General features: G+C 41.2%; 1 protein-coding gene across 1 annotated transcript in view; it reads right to left on the minus strand.

The window, feature by feature from the left end:
- Positions 1-712: 712 nt before the first annotated feature.
- Positions 713-20,514, minus strand: part of LOC136434157 (SCO-spondin-like) — a 29,931-nt gene continuing 10,129 nt past the window's right edge. The window contains exons 18-46 of the mRNA XM_066426922.1: positions 19,639-19,842; positions 19,098-19,271; positions 18,394-18,594; positions 17,833-17,914; positions 17,624-17,670; positions 17,097-17,267; positions 16,284-16,483; positions 15,435-15,571; positions 13,788-13,834; positions 12,910-13,083; positions 11,710-11,877; positions 10,815-11,058; positions 10,306-10,355; positions 9,741-9,932; positions 9,223-9,396; positions 8,756-8,845; positions 8,471-8,575; positions 7,765-7,822; positions 7,106-7,323; positions 6,671-6,838; positions 6,030-6,175; positions 5,127-5,224; positions 4,652-4,698; positions 4,122-4,200; positions 3,441-3,605; positions 3,126-3,172; positions 2,590-2,760; positions 1,584-1,866; positions 713-861 (exon numbers count right to left, since the gene is read on the minus strand). Of these exons, the coding sequence (XP_066283019.1) occupies positions 858-861; positions 1,584-1,866; positions 2,590-2,760; positions 3,126-3,172; positions 3,441-3,605; positions 4,122-4,200; positions 4,652-4,698; positions 5,127-5,224; positions 6,030-6,175; positions 6,671-6,838; positions 7,106-7,323; positions 7,765-7,822; positions 8,471-8,575; positions 8,756-8,845; positions 9,223-9,396; positions 9,741-9,932; positions 10,306-10,355; positions 10,815-11,058; positions 11,710-11,877; positions 12,910-13,083; positions 13,788-13,834; positions 15,435-15,571; positions 16,284-16,483; positions 17,097-17,267; positions 17,624-17,670; positions 17,833-17,914; positions 18,394-18,594; positions 19,098-19,271; positions 19,639-19,842 (3,944 nt within the window). The 3' untranslated portion in view covers positions 713-857. The remainder of the gene's footprint in view (positions 862-1,583; positions 1,867-2,589; positions 2,761-3,125; positions 3,173-3,440; positions 3,606-4,121; positions 4,201-4,651; positions 4,699-5,126; positions 5,225-6,029; positions 6,176-6,670; positions 6,839-7,105; positions 7,324-7,764; positions 7,823-8,470; positions 8,576-8,755; positions 8,846-9,222; positions 9,397-9,740; positions 9,933-10,305; positions 10,356-10,814; positions 11,059-11,709; positions 11,878-12,909; positions 13,084-13,787; positions 13,835-15,434; positions 15,572-16,283; positions 16,484-17,096; positions 17,268-17,623; positions 17,671-17,832; positions 17,915-18,393; positions 18,595-19,097; positions 19,272-19,638; positions 19,843-20,514) is intronic.

A 20,514-nucleotide genomic window follows, 5' to 3' on the forward strand; every position in this document is an offset into this window, starting at 1 on the left:
TATTGATACCTATCGACACCTCTCTTGTTCAGTTACATATGTCACATGTTTGAGAGTCCTATTATGAAATGCAGCGGATTTATAAACTTTCCTCGCTAATTACGCAAATTAGCTCCTGATTTGCATATTTAGTATTCGATTATGTAAAGAATTGATCAAGCTATCTACATACCATAAATAAAGAAGATCCATCAAAGGTTTCTAGAGTTATGCTCTTGACATACATATAGACCCACTCCACAGCTGGTGTAACTGATAATATAACCTTCTCGGCGAAGGTAAGTATTAACACAGTTTCAAAAAAATGAAAATGGAAGTGTGCTGATCATAACACAAGTCTGCAGGAATATGTTTTGTCTGCTCTCAAACTTGCCAACGACAACTCAGTAATTGAAATGACTTCAATTTTCCCCACTCTGACTCTTCATTGATATTTAACAATTAAGGGTTAATGACCCGCCCCGAGGTGTATATGGTGTCATAACGCCTGGTCAGTTGCTATAACCACCGAATAAATCCACCGAGTGAGCAAAGCAAGTAAGGTGGATTTTAGCCAGATCCTCGATAAATAAATGTGAAGTAGAATAAGACAAATAATACTAAATGTACACTCACACACATAAATACACCGGGTCCCACACATACATGCAGACATACACACTCATACATACATACACCCATATATACGGAGGCAAAAACTGCGATCAGACAATTTCTGTATGCAGATTACTATTTATTTATTTCACCCTAACATCTTTATATGTCACATGAGGATGCTTTTTGACATAACATCCCACGGCAGACTATTTCATCATTTGTCCTGTCCATGTCCTGTCCAGGCCATTTGGATTTGTTTGTTACCTGTAACACAAAGGTAAAGGTATCAATGTCTGACTGCAGATTAAGACAATTTGCAGGGGGACTAAGAAATTAGGGAAGAGTTAGCAGTAACATTGTGTGATTCGGACATTTTTTTCTTCTTGATCAAAGAATATTGCATGTTACAGTTTAATGTAATATCAATTTTGGCACATTTTCAATTGATTGTGTATTGGCACAACAGTTTAGCTTTGTATCATTAATCAATACAAAACAAATCAATTACTTAATGTACACTGATCATCAGTTATGCATGACTGTATATGATGACAGAAGATAATTTGCACAGCGATTCATTAAAAAATTATTTTGTAGAGTTTCTAACGTCTAGCCACTATTTCAATGTACTGTCCCAGATGTATATCTACAATGCAGGGGTAATCAATGATGTCTGATGAATATTATGCCAAATAATTTTCACTCCTTTTAGAAGGCAACAGATGTACATGTATACATTATGTATATATCATTACGCATATCATGATATGTGAGACATTAAAACAAAAAAATGCTGTAAACGCAGATATTTTGCTGTGAACTTAAAACCACCGCAAATTCTTTTTCCCCTCCTACCGCCTTGTCTACTATTGTCCAAAACTTGAACTAAAAACCACCGTGAACACTCTATTTTCTCCCTACCACATAATAAAAACCACTCTAACTTAAAGACATTTACAGTAACATGACCATTGATGTGTCCTTACTTGTCAGGACAGTGTTCGGAGGCACAGCCGCAGCTGGCAATGCGTGGCAGCACCAGGGAGTCCTCCCCACCACCGCAGGTCATGGCGACAAACCGCGTGGGCTGCAGGGCATCCAGCACGTAGGAGCAACACTCACACACCGTCACCACGTACGGCTCGGTGAACACGATGTCGGTGTACGAGGGGCACGCCCCCGAGCAGAACTGCACCTCCACTCCAGTAGCCACGCAGTCCCCACGGGTCAGGTTACGCACCTCGGTCTGCAGGGAACACTGCTCCGGCGCTGGGAAAATTGAGAGAGTAAAAATGTCAGGAGGTCAGAACATGAACAATGTATGTGCACACTGAGTTTAGTCTGCTAAGACAATGATGTTGATGATCCACTGTGTTCTGTAGCTCAGGTAGTTGTGGAAACAACCTCTGGCTGCATTCAGTCTTTCTTCTAAGACAATATGCAAAATTTTTAAAAGGATTAATGAAAGCCCTGGTCACATAAAAACCAGCTTAATGCAATGAGGCAATTTAATGGGTATTCAATACAAACAAACATACATTGTACAATAGACCTCTGTTGATAAGAGTATAATCATGCAATGTCAAAAATTTTTCCAGCATCATATGATTTTTTTGCCAAGGGGTCATCTGCTGGGTTCTAAAAAATTTTGAAGAATTAAAAGATCTTAAGCAATGTTCAAAATCCTTTTCAGATGTATTTTCAATTTCACGGCACAGTGATGGTTGACTTTACCTGCGATTTATCTGAGATTGACCGAGGTATTCTCATCCAATCATGCTTTGATGTGTGTTAGTATCATGTTGAGGAAAATCCAATTTTGGTGGAATGTATATAAATGTTATAGTATTAATGTCTCTCTTATGAAATATAACTTATCAACGTTTTTTTATAGCCATTACAGAGCTCTTGCATGAAGTTCCCATCAGCTGGAACATTGGGGCAGTAGACATGTGAGATAAGACTTGTTTCTGTACATCTGTGTAAACTCACCAGGGCAAGCCTCCTGCCCACATGGCTGCACCTCTGTGCTGCTTCCCTCACAGTCGGCGCCTCCGTACAGAGGGGCAGGGTCGGAACAGGTGCGAACACGAGACTGCTGACCACTGCCACAGGTCACAGGGCACACTGACCACTCTGACCAGGCTGACCAACTGCCTGCCTCTACAAGGGCAAAGTGGAAACAAAAAAGCTTTTATCAAAATAACATTTATCATATTGCAAGTGACAAAGGAATGATTCATGGTGTGTGATAGGGAATGAAATGTTTCGCTTTATACAGAATTTTGTTAGATGAATTTGAACATCACGTTAGCTAAATTACACAAATCACATTTTCTGTCATAGTAACTTATAAGAACACAGTGAATCATCATCAACTTATAAGAGAGTGAATACATTCTAAACTTCCGTATCTTTCCACAGCTTAATTGACATTTCTTGACTTCTAGTACTGTGACAGTTGATATCAAATGATATTTGCAAAATAGAATAAAAAAACAGTGTGTCAGATATGCACATTAACTCACGTGAGCAAGGAATGATCTGACAACTCCAGTCATTTGCTGTGCACTGGCTGTAAGAACATGGAGAAGAACATCAAAACAAGGTCATGACAGCAAATCAAAAGCATGCTTGAGATAATACTGTACAGTATCTAACGTTAACACTGACAGACTAGTGACAGTCATAATATTCATGATTCAGAAAAAAGTTAAGATCTAGGATTGTGCTACATGTACATATGAATATTATATAAAATATTATGTATATGCAGACTGTACGATTCAATGCTCGCCAGTATTGTATGGGTTAAAGTGAACTACAAGGTATGTGGACTGTACCATTCTGTGCAGGGGTGGGGCTGGTAGGTATCTCCGACCTGAGCCACCTCCCCATTTGGTCCATAGCAGACAGCAGGACATATGGGCAGCTCACAGCCCTGAGTCTCCACACTGACCCCCTCACAGGCAGCTCCGCCGGACGATGCAGGGGGGTTGTTGTCTGACCTGGTATAACAGAGAGTTTTAGCTAATCTAATTTTGTAATCTCATCATCATCATCATCATCGTTCATCCGGATTACTCCGGTGGGATACAGTCAATAAAGTTCTTCCAGTACAATTTGTCCTTCATGGCGGAAATCTAGGTATGCATTATTTAACTAGACAGCTCTCTATCTTCATGTCTACATTGTCCCCTTAACGACCTGGAGGTCAAGGGACTAGGTAAGTATTTGTGTTTGTCCGTATAATTGTTAACCCTCAAAAATGAGCTATGTTGCCTGAGAGTCTATATGTAGTGTACTAGAACTGAAACAATGGCCTGAAGATAAAATTCTACTAAAATAAAGCACCAGAAAATCTACAAAATATGTCTCTTGCTAAAAGTTCCACAAGGTAGTGATGGGGTGGATAAAAATTAAACTAATTTAAAACTTACAACAGTTACTACAACTACTAATAGCTACATTTTGTACAACTATTACATGTACAACTACAACTAGAGTGCAGTCAGCTGCCTGACCTGTAGCGAGTCATGGTTGCAGACCCACAGGTTGCAGAACAGGAGGTCCAGGAAGACCAGGCACTCCACACACAGTCAACTGGAACACAGACAGAAACATTTCAGGCCACACTCATCTAATTCATTGCTTCTTGGATTCAAGAAACTAATATTGAGTGGGAAACATGACTTTCAAAACAGATCTGAAGGAACGTCTGTAACGTTCCCTTAATTACTAAACATGTTTAAAGGGAGTGAGTTATGTACAGTAAGTCAGATTCATGATTTCTCTTTCCAGCACTCATTCCTTTGGTGTCATATTCAACTAAATAAAGCAAAGTTCAAGCAAGGAAATAGCAAAATACTCTGACTATGGGTTTCCACATCTGAAACATGCTATTCAGTGTCACAAGTGACAAGGTACACATGCAACTTGATGCAAGGCACCTGCTTTAATTTGTACCAATTTATTTTTTCATGAAAAAAAACAACAATGAGATACATGTAAATGGACAATCGGTAGCAGAAGTCCACAGCTGTTTTGCACCTACCTGGGCAGGAGTCCGTTCCACAGGTGACTTTACCGTCTGCACAGGTGCTGCAGGTGATGGTAAGATACAGTATATCAAGGACACCACATAACACAGTCAAACAGGACGCTGGAAAATTACCTGCATGACGCAAATCAATTTTCTAGTAGGCTGGTCGAAAAGTCATGGCACAATTTTTTTCAATTAATATGTCCTCTGTATGGCGTCGTGTTGGTGTAAAGGTTAAGATGTTTGGCCTTGAACCCAATGGTCCTCGGTTCAAATTCCCTGATGTTATGCCACTGACTTTCCTCACCCCACCTAGGTACAAAAATGGGAACCTGACTATAGGTTGTTGAGGTAAAAGGCACTGGAAGGAGAGGGTTGGGCTACGCCTTCCAATACTGTGCCCTTGAGCCATAAATCATACAGAGATTAATTGAACTTAAGAGAGCTTAGGCACCCTGATCTGTATGATTAAGTTTGACTTCCTCACCAGTTGTTGCAGCCCTGCATCTGTGTACTGCCCGGTGCCCACTGCTGGCCTTGTGAATCCACACACTCACACTGGGACCTCAGGACACACTCTCCATTCTATAGGGTCAAACAATTTAACAATCTCATAATCATTGATAGAATAGAAAATTACTGTTACAGCATATAAGGCGTCATTTTGGTGTAACCACTAGGGTGTTTGGACAAGAATTCAGAGGTCCTGGGTTTGAACCCCCTGGCACTAATGAGAGGTTGTGGATGTTACCTGAAATGTATGACCATTTCCAAAATCATATCCAGTTGCTTTAATGAGTAACTGTTACAGTAACTGTTTTTTGGCATAATCCAATTATTAACAATGTCACAGTGAACATGACAACCATTTCGGACCCCAGGCCAAGCAACAAATACATGGCATAAAACCAAATAAAAGCAAATACATGTAATATCTTGCAATATTAAATACATATAATCCGGATGATTAAGTACTGCTGCTTCTCAATAAAATGTTTTTTTTTGTGAACTGTGGTGCTAGTCTCTGAACCGGTCGCTACGTTCACTGTGACTTCAGTGACGGCCATAACTAGATCTTTGAATAAAAACCTTGAGTCTAAACGATGAGGTATAATCCTTGGTAATCATAGATAAACAGTTGAACACAAATTAACACAAGTAGAGAAAAATGCACATGGACAGAAGTAGAACTCACCACAACAAAATACTTGTCTAGGAATTATATTATCTTAGTTTACAGTGTTAAACTTGAAACATCACTTGGAGCTCAAGTGGGACAGGATCTTTTTATAGATTTCAACTGTTACTGTAATCAAACCAGCCCTGGGATGCCTGCATGCGCAACGCTGCATACTACAGTCAAACTAATTAAAACAACAAATCAACTAACCTGCAGGTACCACCCCTGAGGACACCTGCAGCCAGGTGTGCATTCCTCTGCATCGACACAGGCCACGCCCTGGTGGAAGTCACTACAGCGGTGGCCGCAGGTGGTTGCACAGGTGTCATACACCTGGCCATCTGGACAGGTGCCACCTGTAGGATACAGCATATATGAGAGTGAGTCAAAAAGTAATACAGCCTCCATTATCATAGTGCGCTCATTTTTTATAGAACGGGCTGGAATCTGGCACAAATAAGGTAAAAGACTTAGCACATGTGTCTTCTTGAGACTGATAGATCTCATTTTGTATCAGATTTGTATGCGTGACTCAATTGATTTCAAGATGGCTGCTCCCTTGGAAGACTGTTAGCAGCAATATATGGGCCAGTGTGCTTCAAGTTCCCCTGACCAACTTACAGTTAATAATAAGGTAGGATACTGAAACTGGCCAAAAAGCATTTTGTAGATTGTTGGTCAAATGCCTATTTTCATTTCTGAACTACAACTGTTGTGGTGAAGTGAGGTGTGAGTTATATTTAGAAGAGGACCATTTGACATAATTATTGTACATTACACCTCACTATATTGACCAGTAAAAAATAAATGATACAACATTATACAATAATACAATGTATAACGATACACACCACATGGATCAGTGTTGCACAAGGTCATCTCTGAGTGTTCCCCCTCACAGTCATTCCCACCGTTCTTTGGTGGGGGGTTGTCGCAGGCGCGGGACCGATAACTAGAGCCGCCATCACAGCTGGCATCACATGGGGTCCATGCCGACCACTGGCCCCACTCACCATTAACTAGAACCAAAATAGTTTTATGATATCATAATTATGATATTGACCCTGAGTGGGATACAGATAAACAAAGTAGTTATTATTGTAATGAAATTAGAAACTATTCAGAATCTGTATTTTACATGAAAAGCCCATAGACAAAGAGGATGCTTCTGTATGATAATTATGATTTTGATTATTTGCTCTGACCCCACAGGATTATAGAATGCAGCACTCTGATAATGTGTGACAATATGTCACAATTGCGGAAACTGTGAATGTCTTACAGACCTGAGCAGGCTTGTGTGTTACAGTCCTGTGTTTCTGTGGTGTACCACAGAGATGCACACTGGGCCCCGCTGCCCTGGGCAGGGTTATATGTCCGATGTCGTGACCTCTCACCGACCCCGCATGACTTGGTACAGGTAGACCAGGTTGACCAGCTGTTCCAGGTGCAGTCCACATCACATACCAGCTGGCTGCAGCTGAAATGCCCAGCTGTGCAGGTGCTGAAATAGTGAAACCTGGTTGAGGCTATTTCTAACAACAATTATGTCCCTTTAAACACTCATCACTAAAGATTTCCAAGCTTCCAGGCTATCGTTCTATAATGCCTACATGCACATTTCAAATTGTGCAATGTGAAATTAAGTTTGATATGTCCTGTCAAATCAAAAAACATTCTTCTTTGTACATTTCGATATCTTAATACTTCTTACATTAATGACCTGACAAGAACAGAAGAAATGTTACATTGAAACATAATGATCATAAAACTATATGATCTGCCCCAGACAGAGGGGTCTTAAAGTGGTCTTCAAGAATCAGGAACCATGAAAAGGGTACAATACATACAGTACATGATAAAGGAAAAAGCTATCGATGATATAGCAGTAAGTCTATAATCATTATGATAACAATTGTTACAAATTGATAGAGGAAAGTCCTACCAGTTGTTGCAACTGACACTAACGACATCCCCATCAGAGTATAACATTGGGCTGGCACCTGACAAGAAATTAATCAATGATTGATATACATTGATTATAAACAATGATAATTGCTTATAGCCCATCAAGTTTACAATACATATAGTACACATGTGTACATTTCATGATAAAAACACTGTTAGCCAAAAAGTTCTTTGGACCTGAAGCAAAAACATCTTATTTCATACTCAAGCTTATAATAAACATAGGACTTTCACAAAAAGTCATCTTACATTCAAACACATTTCTGAACAAGGTAAGCTCCACCTTAACACAATAGTTGCAGAGGCTTATACTTAACAAAACAAACACATCTACAACAGCTTAACTGAACAACAATAAAAACAGAATGTACTGTGCTTTGAAAGTGGTTAATCTTTTATCAGTAGTCCAATTGAGTTGGAAACACTAATTAGCAGATTACAGTCTAATTCTTTGAAATAAGTGGGTTGCTCATCAAGCAACCTGCATTCATAAACTAATAAGCTAGATGCCTACTGCAAAGCTTATTGTGTTACTGGTAACTGGTAAACGAACACTAACAGCAATATTGTGCAAAATAGAATATACTGGTGTGTCATACAATGTACATGAATGTAATACCCCAACATGACTTGTCACTTCTGACTGACAACAAGTGTTTCTCTGCCGAGTGGAGGAATATCACCTGAATCAGCAGGATCCACGTAGCTGCATGGACAGCTGTCCTCCTCCACACAGCTGTCACCTGACATCAGGTGCCCACTGGGACAGCCGCACCCGGGGACACATTCTGGTGGAGCATTGTTGTGTAAAATATAGCAATTAGTACAAATCCATTTTTGCAAGAGGAGTGAAAGAAGCTATATTTATACATCAGGGACTGTAGAAAAATTAATAGGCATAGCAGCTCCCGAACAATGTCTCTCAGGATAAGGCCAATCACACAAACATCACAGATGCTAGGACTGACCTTGTTGCACACACTCAACATTATTCTGTTTGTCCAGACAAGTCCAGGGGCAAGGTAGGCAGCTGTGGTAGACCTGACCAGCTGGGCAACCTGCAGGAAAAACAGGAGAGAGATTCTATAGGCACTTCCAAGAAGCATGCCATTCTAAACTCAAGCCAGAGATATTAAGTGTATATTAAAAAGATCATCTAGGAATGGAATAGAGTCAAGTAAAAAAACATTGGTCTGTACCTCATAACCACATTAAAGAAAAGAAAACTGAAGTGGTACGGCCGCATGTCATGTACATCTGGACTAACCAAAACTATAATCATTTCCAAGGAACCGTCCAGGTGGTGAAAATGCTGATTGTCAGATCTTCTGTGGTGCCCTAATGGTGGACTAACGAAAGGATAGATGAGATGAGATGAGATGAAACACTGCTACATTCACATGTACATGTAACAGTATCATTGTGCTGTACATACCTTCACAGTCACTCTCAGCCATGCATGTCGTAGTCTGTACAGCTGAACCCTCGCAGGTCAGGTCCGGTAGTGAAGGCAGGGGATTGGTGCAGCTCCTAGACCGTAGAGATGTTCCCGCGCCACATGTGACAGCACAGGCCGACCACGGTGTCCATTCCGTCCAACCACCAACCACTGGACATAAAAATTTAAAAAACAGCTGTCAACTTGTAAACATGCTAACATTAAGTCTGTTTCATGTCATTCTATCTGTTGTATCAGCACAAGAGATTGTTTTGGTGTGTCTGTGTATGTATCCATCGGTTTGTGTTTCACATACATTGACCAGTTTTAGCTAAATTACACATGAATAATAATTTGCAATTTTACTAGATTGAACATGAGTTGTTCAAGACATTTTGCATTATAACGACATCTGGTAAGTTTGGTCGAAATTACAAAGATACAGCTGTGATATTGGTCAGTAATGAAATGTAAAAACTTGAAACGTATAGTACAGAGTATTGGCATATACTTACAGGGACACTCTGGAACGTTACAGATCTGTTCCTCTAAGTCATCCCCGACACAGAGGTCCTGACCAGCGGAGGGCGGCGGGTCGGTGCAATAACGACGACGGGATCGAACGCTGCTGCCAAACTCTCCAACACCCTGTATGCACGACTTAGAGCAGGGGGTCCAGACTTCCCAAGCTGACCACGCTGGGGCAACTAGGAGGACAGGGCAAGGTTACAATTTTAAAGAGAGACCTTCTTTGGTAGTACAAACACACACTGATATTCACATGCACATACACACATACACAGACCCCGCCACATACACACACACACACACGTACACAGACCCCGCCACATACACATGCATACACACACATACTTACAGTCACACACACACACAGACCCACACATACATACACACAAACATAAATACACACACACACACACACACACACACACACACAAACACACAGATCCACCCACTCACATACATACATGCATTGTAATGGTGCCATGATACACTGTATAATATGATATTAAAAAGTCTTACCAATAAGGAATGAAAAAAGGAAGAACAATGTATTACCAAAACAGCTGGGGTCATCTGTGCAGTTTAGCATCCCATTCAGACACACACTGTAACAAATACGGGAAAATGTCAAATACAGAAAATGTTCAATCTTAGACACACCATGTTCTGAAATAACTTAAAGTTTGTAACTGCTACATAATGGGAGGAATTCCTTCTCCTGACACTAGTATGGTTGATTAAGTATTGGCCAAGGGAATGTGATCATAATGTTCTACTGTTTAGTACATAAAAAATACGTACATACTGTGAATACTGTAAAAAATGAAATATTCGCTGGGATTCAATTTTGTGGTACAGAGAAAATGGAGTGTTTGCAGTGGTTTTGAGTTTGAGGTTGAAGTCAAGGGGTAAATGGGCAGAAGACAGAGATCCAAAATGTTCGCAGTGGTTTTAAGTTCAAGGTAAAGGGATCATTAAAAAACCGCAAAAAAGTTCAACATAACACGACTGTGCACATTTCCCAGTAAACTGTATATTCTGAATTCAGAAAACTCAGATATTACCATGTAGAGCAGTTGTGAGTGACCACCTGGCCAGGTTCCACCATCGCCCCAGTGTCCTCCTCACACCTGCAGGCCTCAGGACTCACACACTGCCCCGCCTGCTCATACAGGCCCTGTGGACAGCGGCACCCAGACTCACAGGTCTCCAGCTGCACACACTCCGCTGTACCTGCCTGTTCAGCACAGGTGTGAGGACAGGGGGAACACAGCGTGGTGTACTGTTTCCCTCCACTGCAGCCGGCATCTGTGGAGGCATGGATGTACAAGGTTTTTACTACAGTTTTTTGCTCACATGTACATGTACCCACTGGCAGTTAGCTTTACACAATTTGCAATACTGGTACAGATGTGGAGGCATGAATGTACAAGGTTTTTACTACAGTTATCTGCTAACATGTACATGTACCCACTTGCAGTTAGCTTTACACACTTTGCAATACTGGCACAGATGTACGCAGGGATAACAAGTTAAGTGTATTGTTGTCCTCCTCACAGTGTACAGTACATATTCTTATTTGCCTACAGAGAAAAGCATACGGATAGCAAGCCTCACTTAAGTGTACACATTGCCTACACATGCTTATTCAATTTCAGAAAGTTGCAGAAAGTTGTTATCTGTATGCATCTGTTGTCATCAATTGCTGTCTAGTTTTGAAATATGGCAACATATGATGAGGAAAAGTTCTAGCTGCGAGTGTTCTTCAAAGCTATCTGGTGAGGATGCCCCTACTGTACTTGGTAATAATAAATTCCACTCCATGATAGCTAGAAGAAAATAGAACTTGATTATTCCTTGACTATGACTATTTCTTGTTCTGTTTTGATTAGTATTAGATTTATAGATATATATTACTATGATCATATTAGTTAATTAGTCTAGACAGTCAAGACTTACCACACTGATGTAGGTTACACTCCTGTGTCTGTGTGCTGACACCTGGACAGTCCGTGCCCCCGTACATGGGGGCAGGGTTGGTACACGAACGCAGGCGCTGCCGAGAACCACCTCCGCAGGTGGCTGAGCACGATCCCCAGCTGCTCCACTCAGACCAGCTGCCTGCAACTGGGCAGGTGCAAATTTAGAACACTTTGTCACCACCTGAAGTCTTCTGTATAATACCATCTACTATCGTGGCTGTAACCGAAGGAAACATTTCGGTTTTCCTTCATGTGTCGATTCATTTATTCAGTAGACGTACATTGTCAGCAGTTCTTTGTCAGTTTGTGATTTGAAAAGCAAACTTGAGGAAAACAGACGAATGACAAGTGTTCTTTAGCTGAATAGGCTATCCCCGTCCTTGGTGCTGAAAATACAGTTGCTCTCCCATAGACCTACATACACAATCCCTCTCCCTGGTGCTGAAAGTACCACTCCTGTCCATGGTGCTGAAGCACTTGCTGTACTGTAACTAAGTGGCCCATTAGACTGAGAACAGGTTGTCAGAACTAAATTCAACAGAAAAAAGTTGCTTTTGGTCACTATTCAGTTGCATTGCGTTATATATTATTGGGAAGCTTATCTTATGCCCTTACAATGACATATTGTTTGTCATGATTCATGGGTTGAGCACAAGGACTACTAAAACCTATGTGATAAGGTCGTGAACTTTCCTTCATCTTGTGTCCATTGTTTTTTTTGATAAGAATCATTGTGTTAAATTCATGAAAAGCTTGACATATATTTTTGTCTTTAAGATGGTACTTCATTTGTTATGATCACAATCTGGGGCAACAAGCACCATGACTGATTTCATTGGTGGATCGGCCAAAAAAAACCTGCCAACATTAGACACTACATGTATGTTGGCAGGGGACTTTTGTCACTTTTGTTTTGTGACTCTATTGAGAAGTCAGCTCAGGTGTTTGACCTCTAAATGTATACATATTAGGATCATGATGAATTTAGTACCATTGTAAAGGGACAAATAGGCTTTCCAATGATACCTTATATGCAAATGAAAAAAGTACAATACGGATGATTAATCAAATCTAAGTTTCCAAACTTTTTGGGTTGCATTTTAAAAAACATCCGACTGATACTGAACAACAAACAACATTACTCCTGAAACAGGCGTGTCAGAACATAATTTCTAACCTGGACAAGCAGGGGTTTGACAGTACACTGTCTCCGTGAGCGCTGTGGTACAGTCCTGCCCACCGTTCTCAGGGGCAGGGTTGCTGCAGTCGCGGGTCCTGGTTCTGGTGCCCAGCCCTCCACATGGCAGGGAACAGTTACTCCAACCACTCCACTCTGATACACCGCCGTCAACTGGGCAATTCAGGGAGTACAAATTAAACATCATCCTAACAGGGTTCTGGAAAAGGTAGCCCACCCTGCCTAGCCTAGCCATATTTTCTGGAAACCAGTTCCTGACATTCATAAAGCAACAGCATGCAGACAAGTGTTGACAAGAAAGAACATGTTTGAGTATTATCACTGTTGTGATGGACTGGCCACCCAGACACTCACAAAAGGAGTAATCACTATGGCGTGCCATTATATTTCAAAGCACATTATGCAAAGTATACAATGTCATGTACAATAGTGAAAAATATTGCAAAGCCTTAAACCTTTATCAGTGAATAGTTTCATCAGGTTGGAAAGTCACTGAATAAAAAGACTCTTTTTACACAACCAAGAGATTTACTCCACCGACGTTACTATGTGAACCAGTCAGAATTGCCTTGAAGAATGTGACAGATGGTCACCGAAACGTCGGTGGAATAAATCTCTTGGTTTTGTAAAAAGAGTCTTTTTATTCTTAAACCTTTACTTCTGCTGACATCCTATTAAATCTCTGTGCATTTTCTATACTTTGGTTTTGAAATAGCTAATCATGATCACATTAAGTAGGTTCCATGAACTGCTTCAAAAGCAGTTTTATCAAGTTAAAGGAAGCTTAAAAAATGCTGTCAAACATTCTAAGCATTATGTTTTATATGACAACACATTAGGGAGTGATTAGTCCTCACCCTTGCAGAGGTCCTGAGTACAGGTGAACACACCATCCTGGCACACACTGGAGGGAAGAGCAGAAAAAACTCAAAGACTAAATGTTCAGCGGGGGGCATAACGTTGGGTAACATAAATTCGGGATTTTTGCGATAATGGTTGACTGAAATCAATCTAGCAGAACAATAAACCATCCTTTTTTTCTATAATTCTGTCAGTATCATGTACTATCTTTGCACAAATCATATATATGGTAGATTTTGTCTCTAGTCGTGCTGACACCATAATATTTCAACTTGAAACTACCGTCCGCCGCATGCACAATGACGGTGCTGTCGGACAGGGGGGCACATTAATTCGGGAGAGAAGATTCGTCTTGAATATCTTACCGCTAATCACATTTTATACAGCAGCTATTCGTTCCATCCTTGGCTTGAGGAGAGTGCTATGGATATAGACGTGTCCAAGTAAAAAAAATACACGAAAAAACGGCCGTACCGCACACATCAGGCCAGTTCGGGAACAACCCGTGTGTTGAGTCGGTAGAACTTCACTCAAAGTCGGCCCATCGTCATCATCGGGCAACGTGTAACGTACATTATTCATGGGAAGTTAGCTGGATGCCGTAGCAATGGTAATACTACTATGTCCATGTGTTCCTTGTTGTGTTAGGAGCAAACTTTGAGGAAAATATCTTCCTCAGTCCACTATCACACGCAGCATTTAGACAAAAAAGTGTTCCTCACAAACCTTTGTCGTCTGCTTGACAACAGGATTCTGGTTAACAATATGGCGGCGGGAAAATACACGTGCCGTAGGTTGTAGCAACAGAGAGGAGTTTTGATGATTGATCACACTTAGAATCCAGTTGCAGGTTAGCAAAAGATATTGTAATAAGTTGTCTTGTAAATAATTGTGTTTAGCAGGAAGTGGATGTGACATTTTTCTTATAAACCAGCCGACAACCATGTTGTGTAATTCTCCCACGAAGCCCTCAGACTGTTCCAATAAGGGACGGAGAGTTTTTGACCTCGTTGCCTTATAATGCATGCTTATCGAAGCTTTTCAGACAGTGTTCTGAATACGAAAGTCTGTCAGGTTTGCATTTCTAGCGGTATTACTTATGTTACATCTAGCACATATCCCTAAATACCCCGTTTTCGAAAAATCCCGAATTTAAGTACCCCGCGAATTTATGTTACCCAACGTTACATATAGCTGGGCCTACAATCACATAACTATCTACCTGGCCTATAAAGGCCAGAACACACTGTACTTGTACTCAATCAAGCTCTGATCCTTGAAGAAGCCACACAGAAGGGGAAATTAGTGGGTGTGGGCTCAAATAAAGTTCCAAACAAGAACTATGTGGCTACAGTGTCTTTTCTGATGCGCAACAATCTATTAGTAGGCACTTTCATATTGAATTCCAGGTCATTTGGCTTAGCAGGAACCCAAATCATAAATTTTTTGGCGAAAATAGCCAAAGAATACAAAATGGAAAATTGCTACATAAAAATTGTGTTTCCCAAAGAAATCAAAAAGGTTAATTTTCATGATGCTCAGAAGCCACCACATCCTTTGCCTCTGTTCCTTTTTTCTGGCTGTACTTTTTTCACAGCCAAATAAATCAATCAAATGAAATCCTTTGCTTCTGTCATACATACCAGAGGTTGCATTGTACAGCCAGGCTGGACCCAGAGGGAATATCCTGCCCAGCTGACACCACAGTCCCATCTGTCAGGCTCCCTGTCACACTGCTGTCCCCAAACTCTGCAGCAGGGTCAAACTCACACACACAGGCCTGGAGGAAGGAAAAGTATTGTTTGAGAAATCCACATCTTCAGTTTATGTTGGATGTAACTAAGAACACAATTATACTGAAACAAGTTTTAAATGTAATTTCCATCACAAGAAATTTGAAGGATTCCTTGACAAAGACTGGTGTTGTACAGTCAAAAAGTTGGGTATGTCCAATTTTTCGTGTTGGAAATTACAGTTCAAACTTGTTTCAGAATGATTTCTACCAACACAGATGAAGCTAAGAACACAATATCTTTAAACATTTCTATCATTGCCACGTTGATCTATTTTGAGTACCATGTCACAGAGGATTGTATTACTAAAGATGTTATCTCACAATTCACCTATAAGACACAATGATACAAAAGTCTTCCATTTATTAGTGCCAATACTGTATTTCCCTTTATCTTCACGGTGTAAGGAAAATGGACATTTTCCCTGAACTTTAACTTCACGGTGGCAGCAAGTGAAGGAATCATAAATAATAAGCGGAGTTTTCTCAAGTCTTTCTAGAAAATGTGAAAGGACAAAATAAAGAATTTGTTGCTTATTATACCATGTTCTGTGTCTTCAGTCACTTAGATTTCATAATGAAGGCACATTTTTTTGGGGCCCAACATTTTTTTCGTACGCTAGCATCACGTACAGTGCCCAGGAGATTTCATCCATAAAATCAAATCATTATGAGAAGATGAATTATTTTGTGTCCTTACGGGACAAGGACACTGCTGTGTGTTGCACACTGCCATCTCTACTCCACCATCAGTGCCGCCCTCACAGAAGTCCTCCCCACTCTGTGGTGCAGGCGAGGTGCAGGCCCGAGATCTGGTCTTCTGTCCGCCATCACATGACGCTGTACAGGCGGACCAGGCAGACCAGCTGGACCAACCAGGAGCCACTGTCTCATTACCACCTGGTAAAACAGGAGGAAAATCAGATCTGAACAGAACAACAGTAAAATTGCATTCTTTCCTCGGGATTTTAAATGAGATTGTATCTAAAAATCATTTACCTGGGTCCAATATGTGAAATATAGGTACATATAGTGCTTTGCAGGATAGAAATGAATGCGGTACAAATAGCCTTTCAAATACATTTGATTATTTCTATTTTAGTTTTAAGCCTTTCCGCTGCATGCACCTGTCAAGTGTCTTGTGATCCTACTTTAAGGTGCCTTTAGGAAGACACTCTTTCACCACTGGTCCAGCAGTAACCTGTCTATCGAGACCACTTACAACTGGGCTGTCTCCAGCTTTAAGTTTTTTTCCACCCCACTCATTATTTGGGAGCTTGTTTTGTTCATTTTCTTTTTTAAGTCATTGTAAGCTTAAATGTACATTTTGAATGGATGGCCTGAAATATTTTTCTGTCCCAACAAGCAAATTTGGTCATCTTAGGTAGGTTTGACTTGTATATCTAAAGAACATCTCTGTATTATTTTTTAGTTCTTGTTAATTGCAACAAGTACAAATGTACATTTGATGCTACAACAGACCATAATGCTCTTTACAAGACATGACCTTTACCTGTGCACAGTTGCTCATTACACGACCTGCTCTCCTGGCCCAGCCCGGCACACGCCTGGCCACCATTGGCCGGGGACGGGTTGTCACATGACCTGTGGCGGTACTGCCCCCCTCCCCCACATGGTAAAGAGCAGGCTGACCAGGAGGACCACAGGCTCCAGTTACCATCAACTAGACAGAATGAATCAACAAATTAATCAATAAACCAAATTGTATCACATTTTGACACAACATATTGTTGAACTTTTGGGGTGGCAGGTTTTCTCTCTCTCTCTCTCTCTCTGTAGGTTCAATACAGACATTAATATGGCTAAGTTTGCCGTACAATTCAGCGGCCATATAAGAATAATACACTGTAACAACATTGCTATCTCAGTACATCTCTATACCTGGACCAGTGACTGTCGTTTTCGGGAATATCAAAGAGAGGGGTCCTAAAATACATCTTTGATACATGAAAAAAATACAAAAAGGGAAAATTTTGTTTTTTGTCTGAATTTTTGATACAGAAAATGTTGAATGTGTACCTTCACATACAGCTGTGGTGCAAACCATCTTCCCATCAGTACAGGTGCTGTGAGACAACCAATCACGCATTAGAAAGGAAACATCCCAAGGCATGAAAGTCAAGACCATTTGAAGCTGTCCATTTAATTATGATAGATCACAAAGGTATCTACAACAGTAGAAAAACATATCAGCTTAGAAGGTTGTGCAAAATGATTAATATACTTACCAGTTGTTACAGAAAACAGATATAGTCTCCTTAGCAGATAATGTGAACATTTGAAGCTCCACACCAGGGTCAGACACGTAACCTGGGTAAAGATAGAAAAGTCAGTTTATATGTTCAATGTCACAGTAAGTAGGCACCTACAGCCTGTACAACAACATTCACCTGCACAAGATGTGGTGTAGGCAGAGACTGCTGCTAAAGAATTGGCTTGTTCAGTCATCAATGAAGACCAATCCGTTCACAGTTCACGATGGAGGGAGCCAATGAGAACTAGTATATACTTGAAATAGATCTCTCCTCCACATGTATATACTGCCTCTTCATAAAGGCTTTAAACATAGCTTCTAATCTGAAGTTAAATGGGGTGGCTGAAAAAATGCAACATAGTGTGGACTGTGTCCATAATTTAGTATTCTGAGTTGGAACTGAAATAAGTAATGGCTAGAGTTGTGGACCAAGAGTACTACTCAGTGAATTGGAAATTGGCACTTTCACCGAGATACTGTAAATCATACATGGTCTACAGTCCCCAACCTGATAGGTACATGAACAGTCCCTTACCTGGTAGCTCATCCTCCCTATAGGTACATGGACAGTCCCCTATGTCCACACAGCTCCCATCGTGCAGCAGCTGTTCACCTGGACAGGTGCACACAGCTGCGCAGGTGTGGTTCTCTGCGAGCTCATTGGAGTCCTTCAGGTCCAGACAGGTTAGAGAGCCTGTGTGGCAGGTGTTCAACACCAGGCCAGATGGACATTCAGCTGGGGAATATAGGTATAAAATTATGTATTTTCAGAGCTTTTCACTTCAATCCAATACAAAAGATGAGTTTTCTGGATAGGTATATACCATCTTGTGTTGTCACTTTGGAACCCTCTGTAAAGTAAAGGTACAGCAGTTATCCTCAATTGAGGTGAAGCATGATGCTTTTTCTAGTAGCTAGTGGTAGTGCAATGTGGCTTTGCTACGGCTCGCGTTTTTGGCCAAGCACACCGGGTCACGCCTGCTCTTCTCGATAAGTGTGTTAGGCTCTTTTAAGTGCAGAGCTTGAGGTTTATGACTGAGGCTCCCTCATACATTACGTCACCATCAGAAATGACGAATGCAATCCCTTACAACATGTCCGAGCTAGAGTTGACCCTAGGATCGAACTCGAGACCCAGGATCAATGGAATTTGATCCAGATGGCGAAACAGCGGGTTGCATTACCACTTGCGACACGGAGACGAACTCGGTAAGACAGGAAAACATGTGAACTACTCACGTCCACACAGCTCTGTGTCCACCTGGCAGGGGCGGGACATGGTGTGGTTCCCTGTGCACTCCTGACCGCCATGTTGGGGAGGGGGGCTGGCACAGGACCGCGTACGGAACTCACTACTTGCCACGCACTCCTCACACCCAGACCAGCCTGACCAATCTGTCCAGTTGCCATCAACTGTAAGTTTGGGAGTGAATAGCATTATGATTAGCTTACCATGTAGATAAGTGATCAACTTTTAAAATCAACACTGCGTTGTAGCAGGATGTTTGGCCCTGGAGTGAGAACTCAGTGGTCCCGGGTTGGAATCTCCTGGTGCCACTGATGTTGTGCCCTTGGGAAAGGTACTTAATTCCACCTCCTTCACTGCACCCAGACGTAAAAATGGGTACCTGACTTAAGTTGTGGAGGTAAAAGGCGGTGTATGGATGACAAACCACTGCCCATACGGCCTAACAAAAGGCTATGTTCATTAGTACAGTTTTCAGGAAATTTAGTGACTCTCTACAAAAGATTAGATGCAAAGTAAATAGACCCCACTGACCAGGACATGGATTGTAAGGTTCACATGGTGCCTGTTCCTGTTGAACCCCATAACCGTCCTCCAGACTGTGGACGTCTGCACACATCCCCTCCTGTGAGGTGGGCGCGGGACAGGCACACACACGCTGCCTGTTCTGCATCGAGTCACACGAGCCCTGACAGCTCGTCATAGACCATGCACCCCAATAACACCAGCCACCTGGAACTGTGGGTAAAGGGTCAGAGGTCACTGGTCACCTTCTCAGTAATTCTCTTGAGGTTCCGGATCGGACTGTACAGCAAAATAATCCGAGAAATAAGGTGAAAATCATAGGTTTTCTGCTTAGTTTTGGCACTAGATTTTTTGGCTATCACTATATATATAGTAATCAGCTTTGTATATGACATGTGAAATTGTATAATCCTTTATTATTTGATTCGTAAAAGCCAGTTCTTTGCAGTTTTTGTTGGTGTGCAGTGTTCATTGTCCAGTGAGTACTTCCTGCTATTAGTTAGCAACAACGGGAATGCTGCATGTCCACGTACATTAAATTGGCCATCGGGCATGAACTTGCAAATAAAAATGTCATAACGCAAAACGGGTAAGTGCTAACTGCTTTTAAAACTTGTTATGGATTGCAGACAGTACTAGTAACAAGTTAGGGCCATTAAGTAAGCATTAGAAAGAACTTTACTTTGTGCTCTTAATTTCATGTTAATAGAGTATGGAGTGGGTGATAGGGTGTTGCAATCTCTAACATGCACACAAATGCACATCATTACAACATAACTGCAGCAGAACATCCGGTTTAGATATCTTCTGTGTTGGACATGCAATGATCTTGTCTTTTGGGGTGTCATTTCAAAATCTTGTTTTTAAAGTGGCAGATTGAAGATA

This window comes from Branchiostoma lanceolatum, chromosome 4, assembly GCF_035083965.1.
Source record: "Branchiostoma lanceolatum isolate klBraLanc5 chromosome 4, klBraLanc5.hap2, whole genome shotgun sequence".
Lineage (NCBI taxonomy): Eukaryota > Metazoa > Chordata > Leptocardii > Amphioxiformes > Branchiostomatidae > Branchiostoma > Branchiostoma lanceolatum.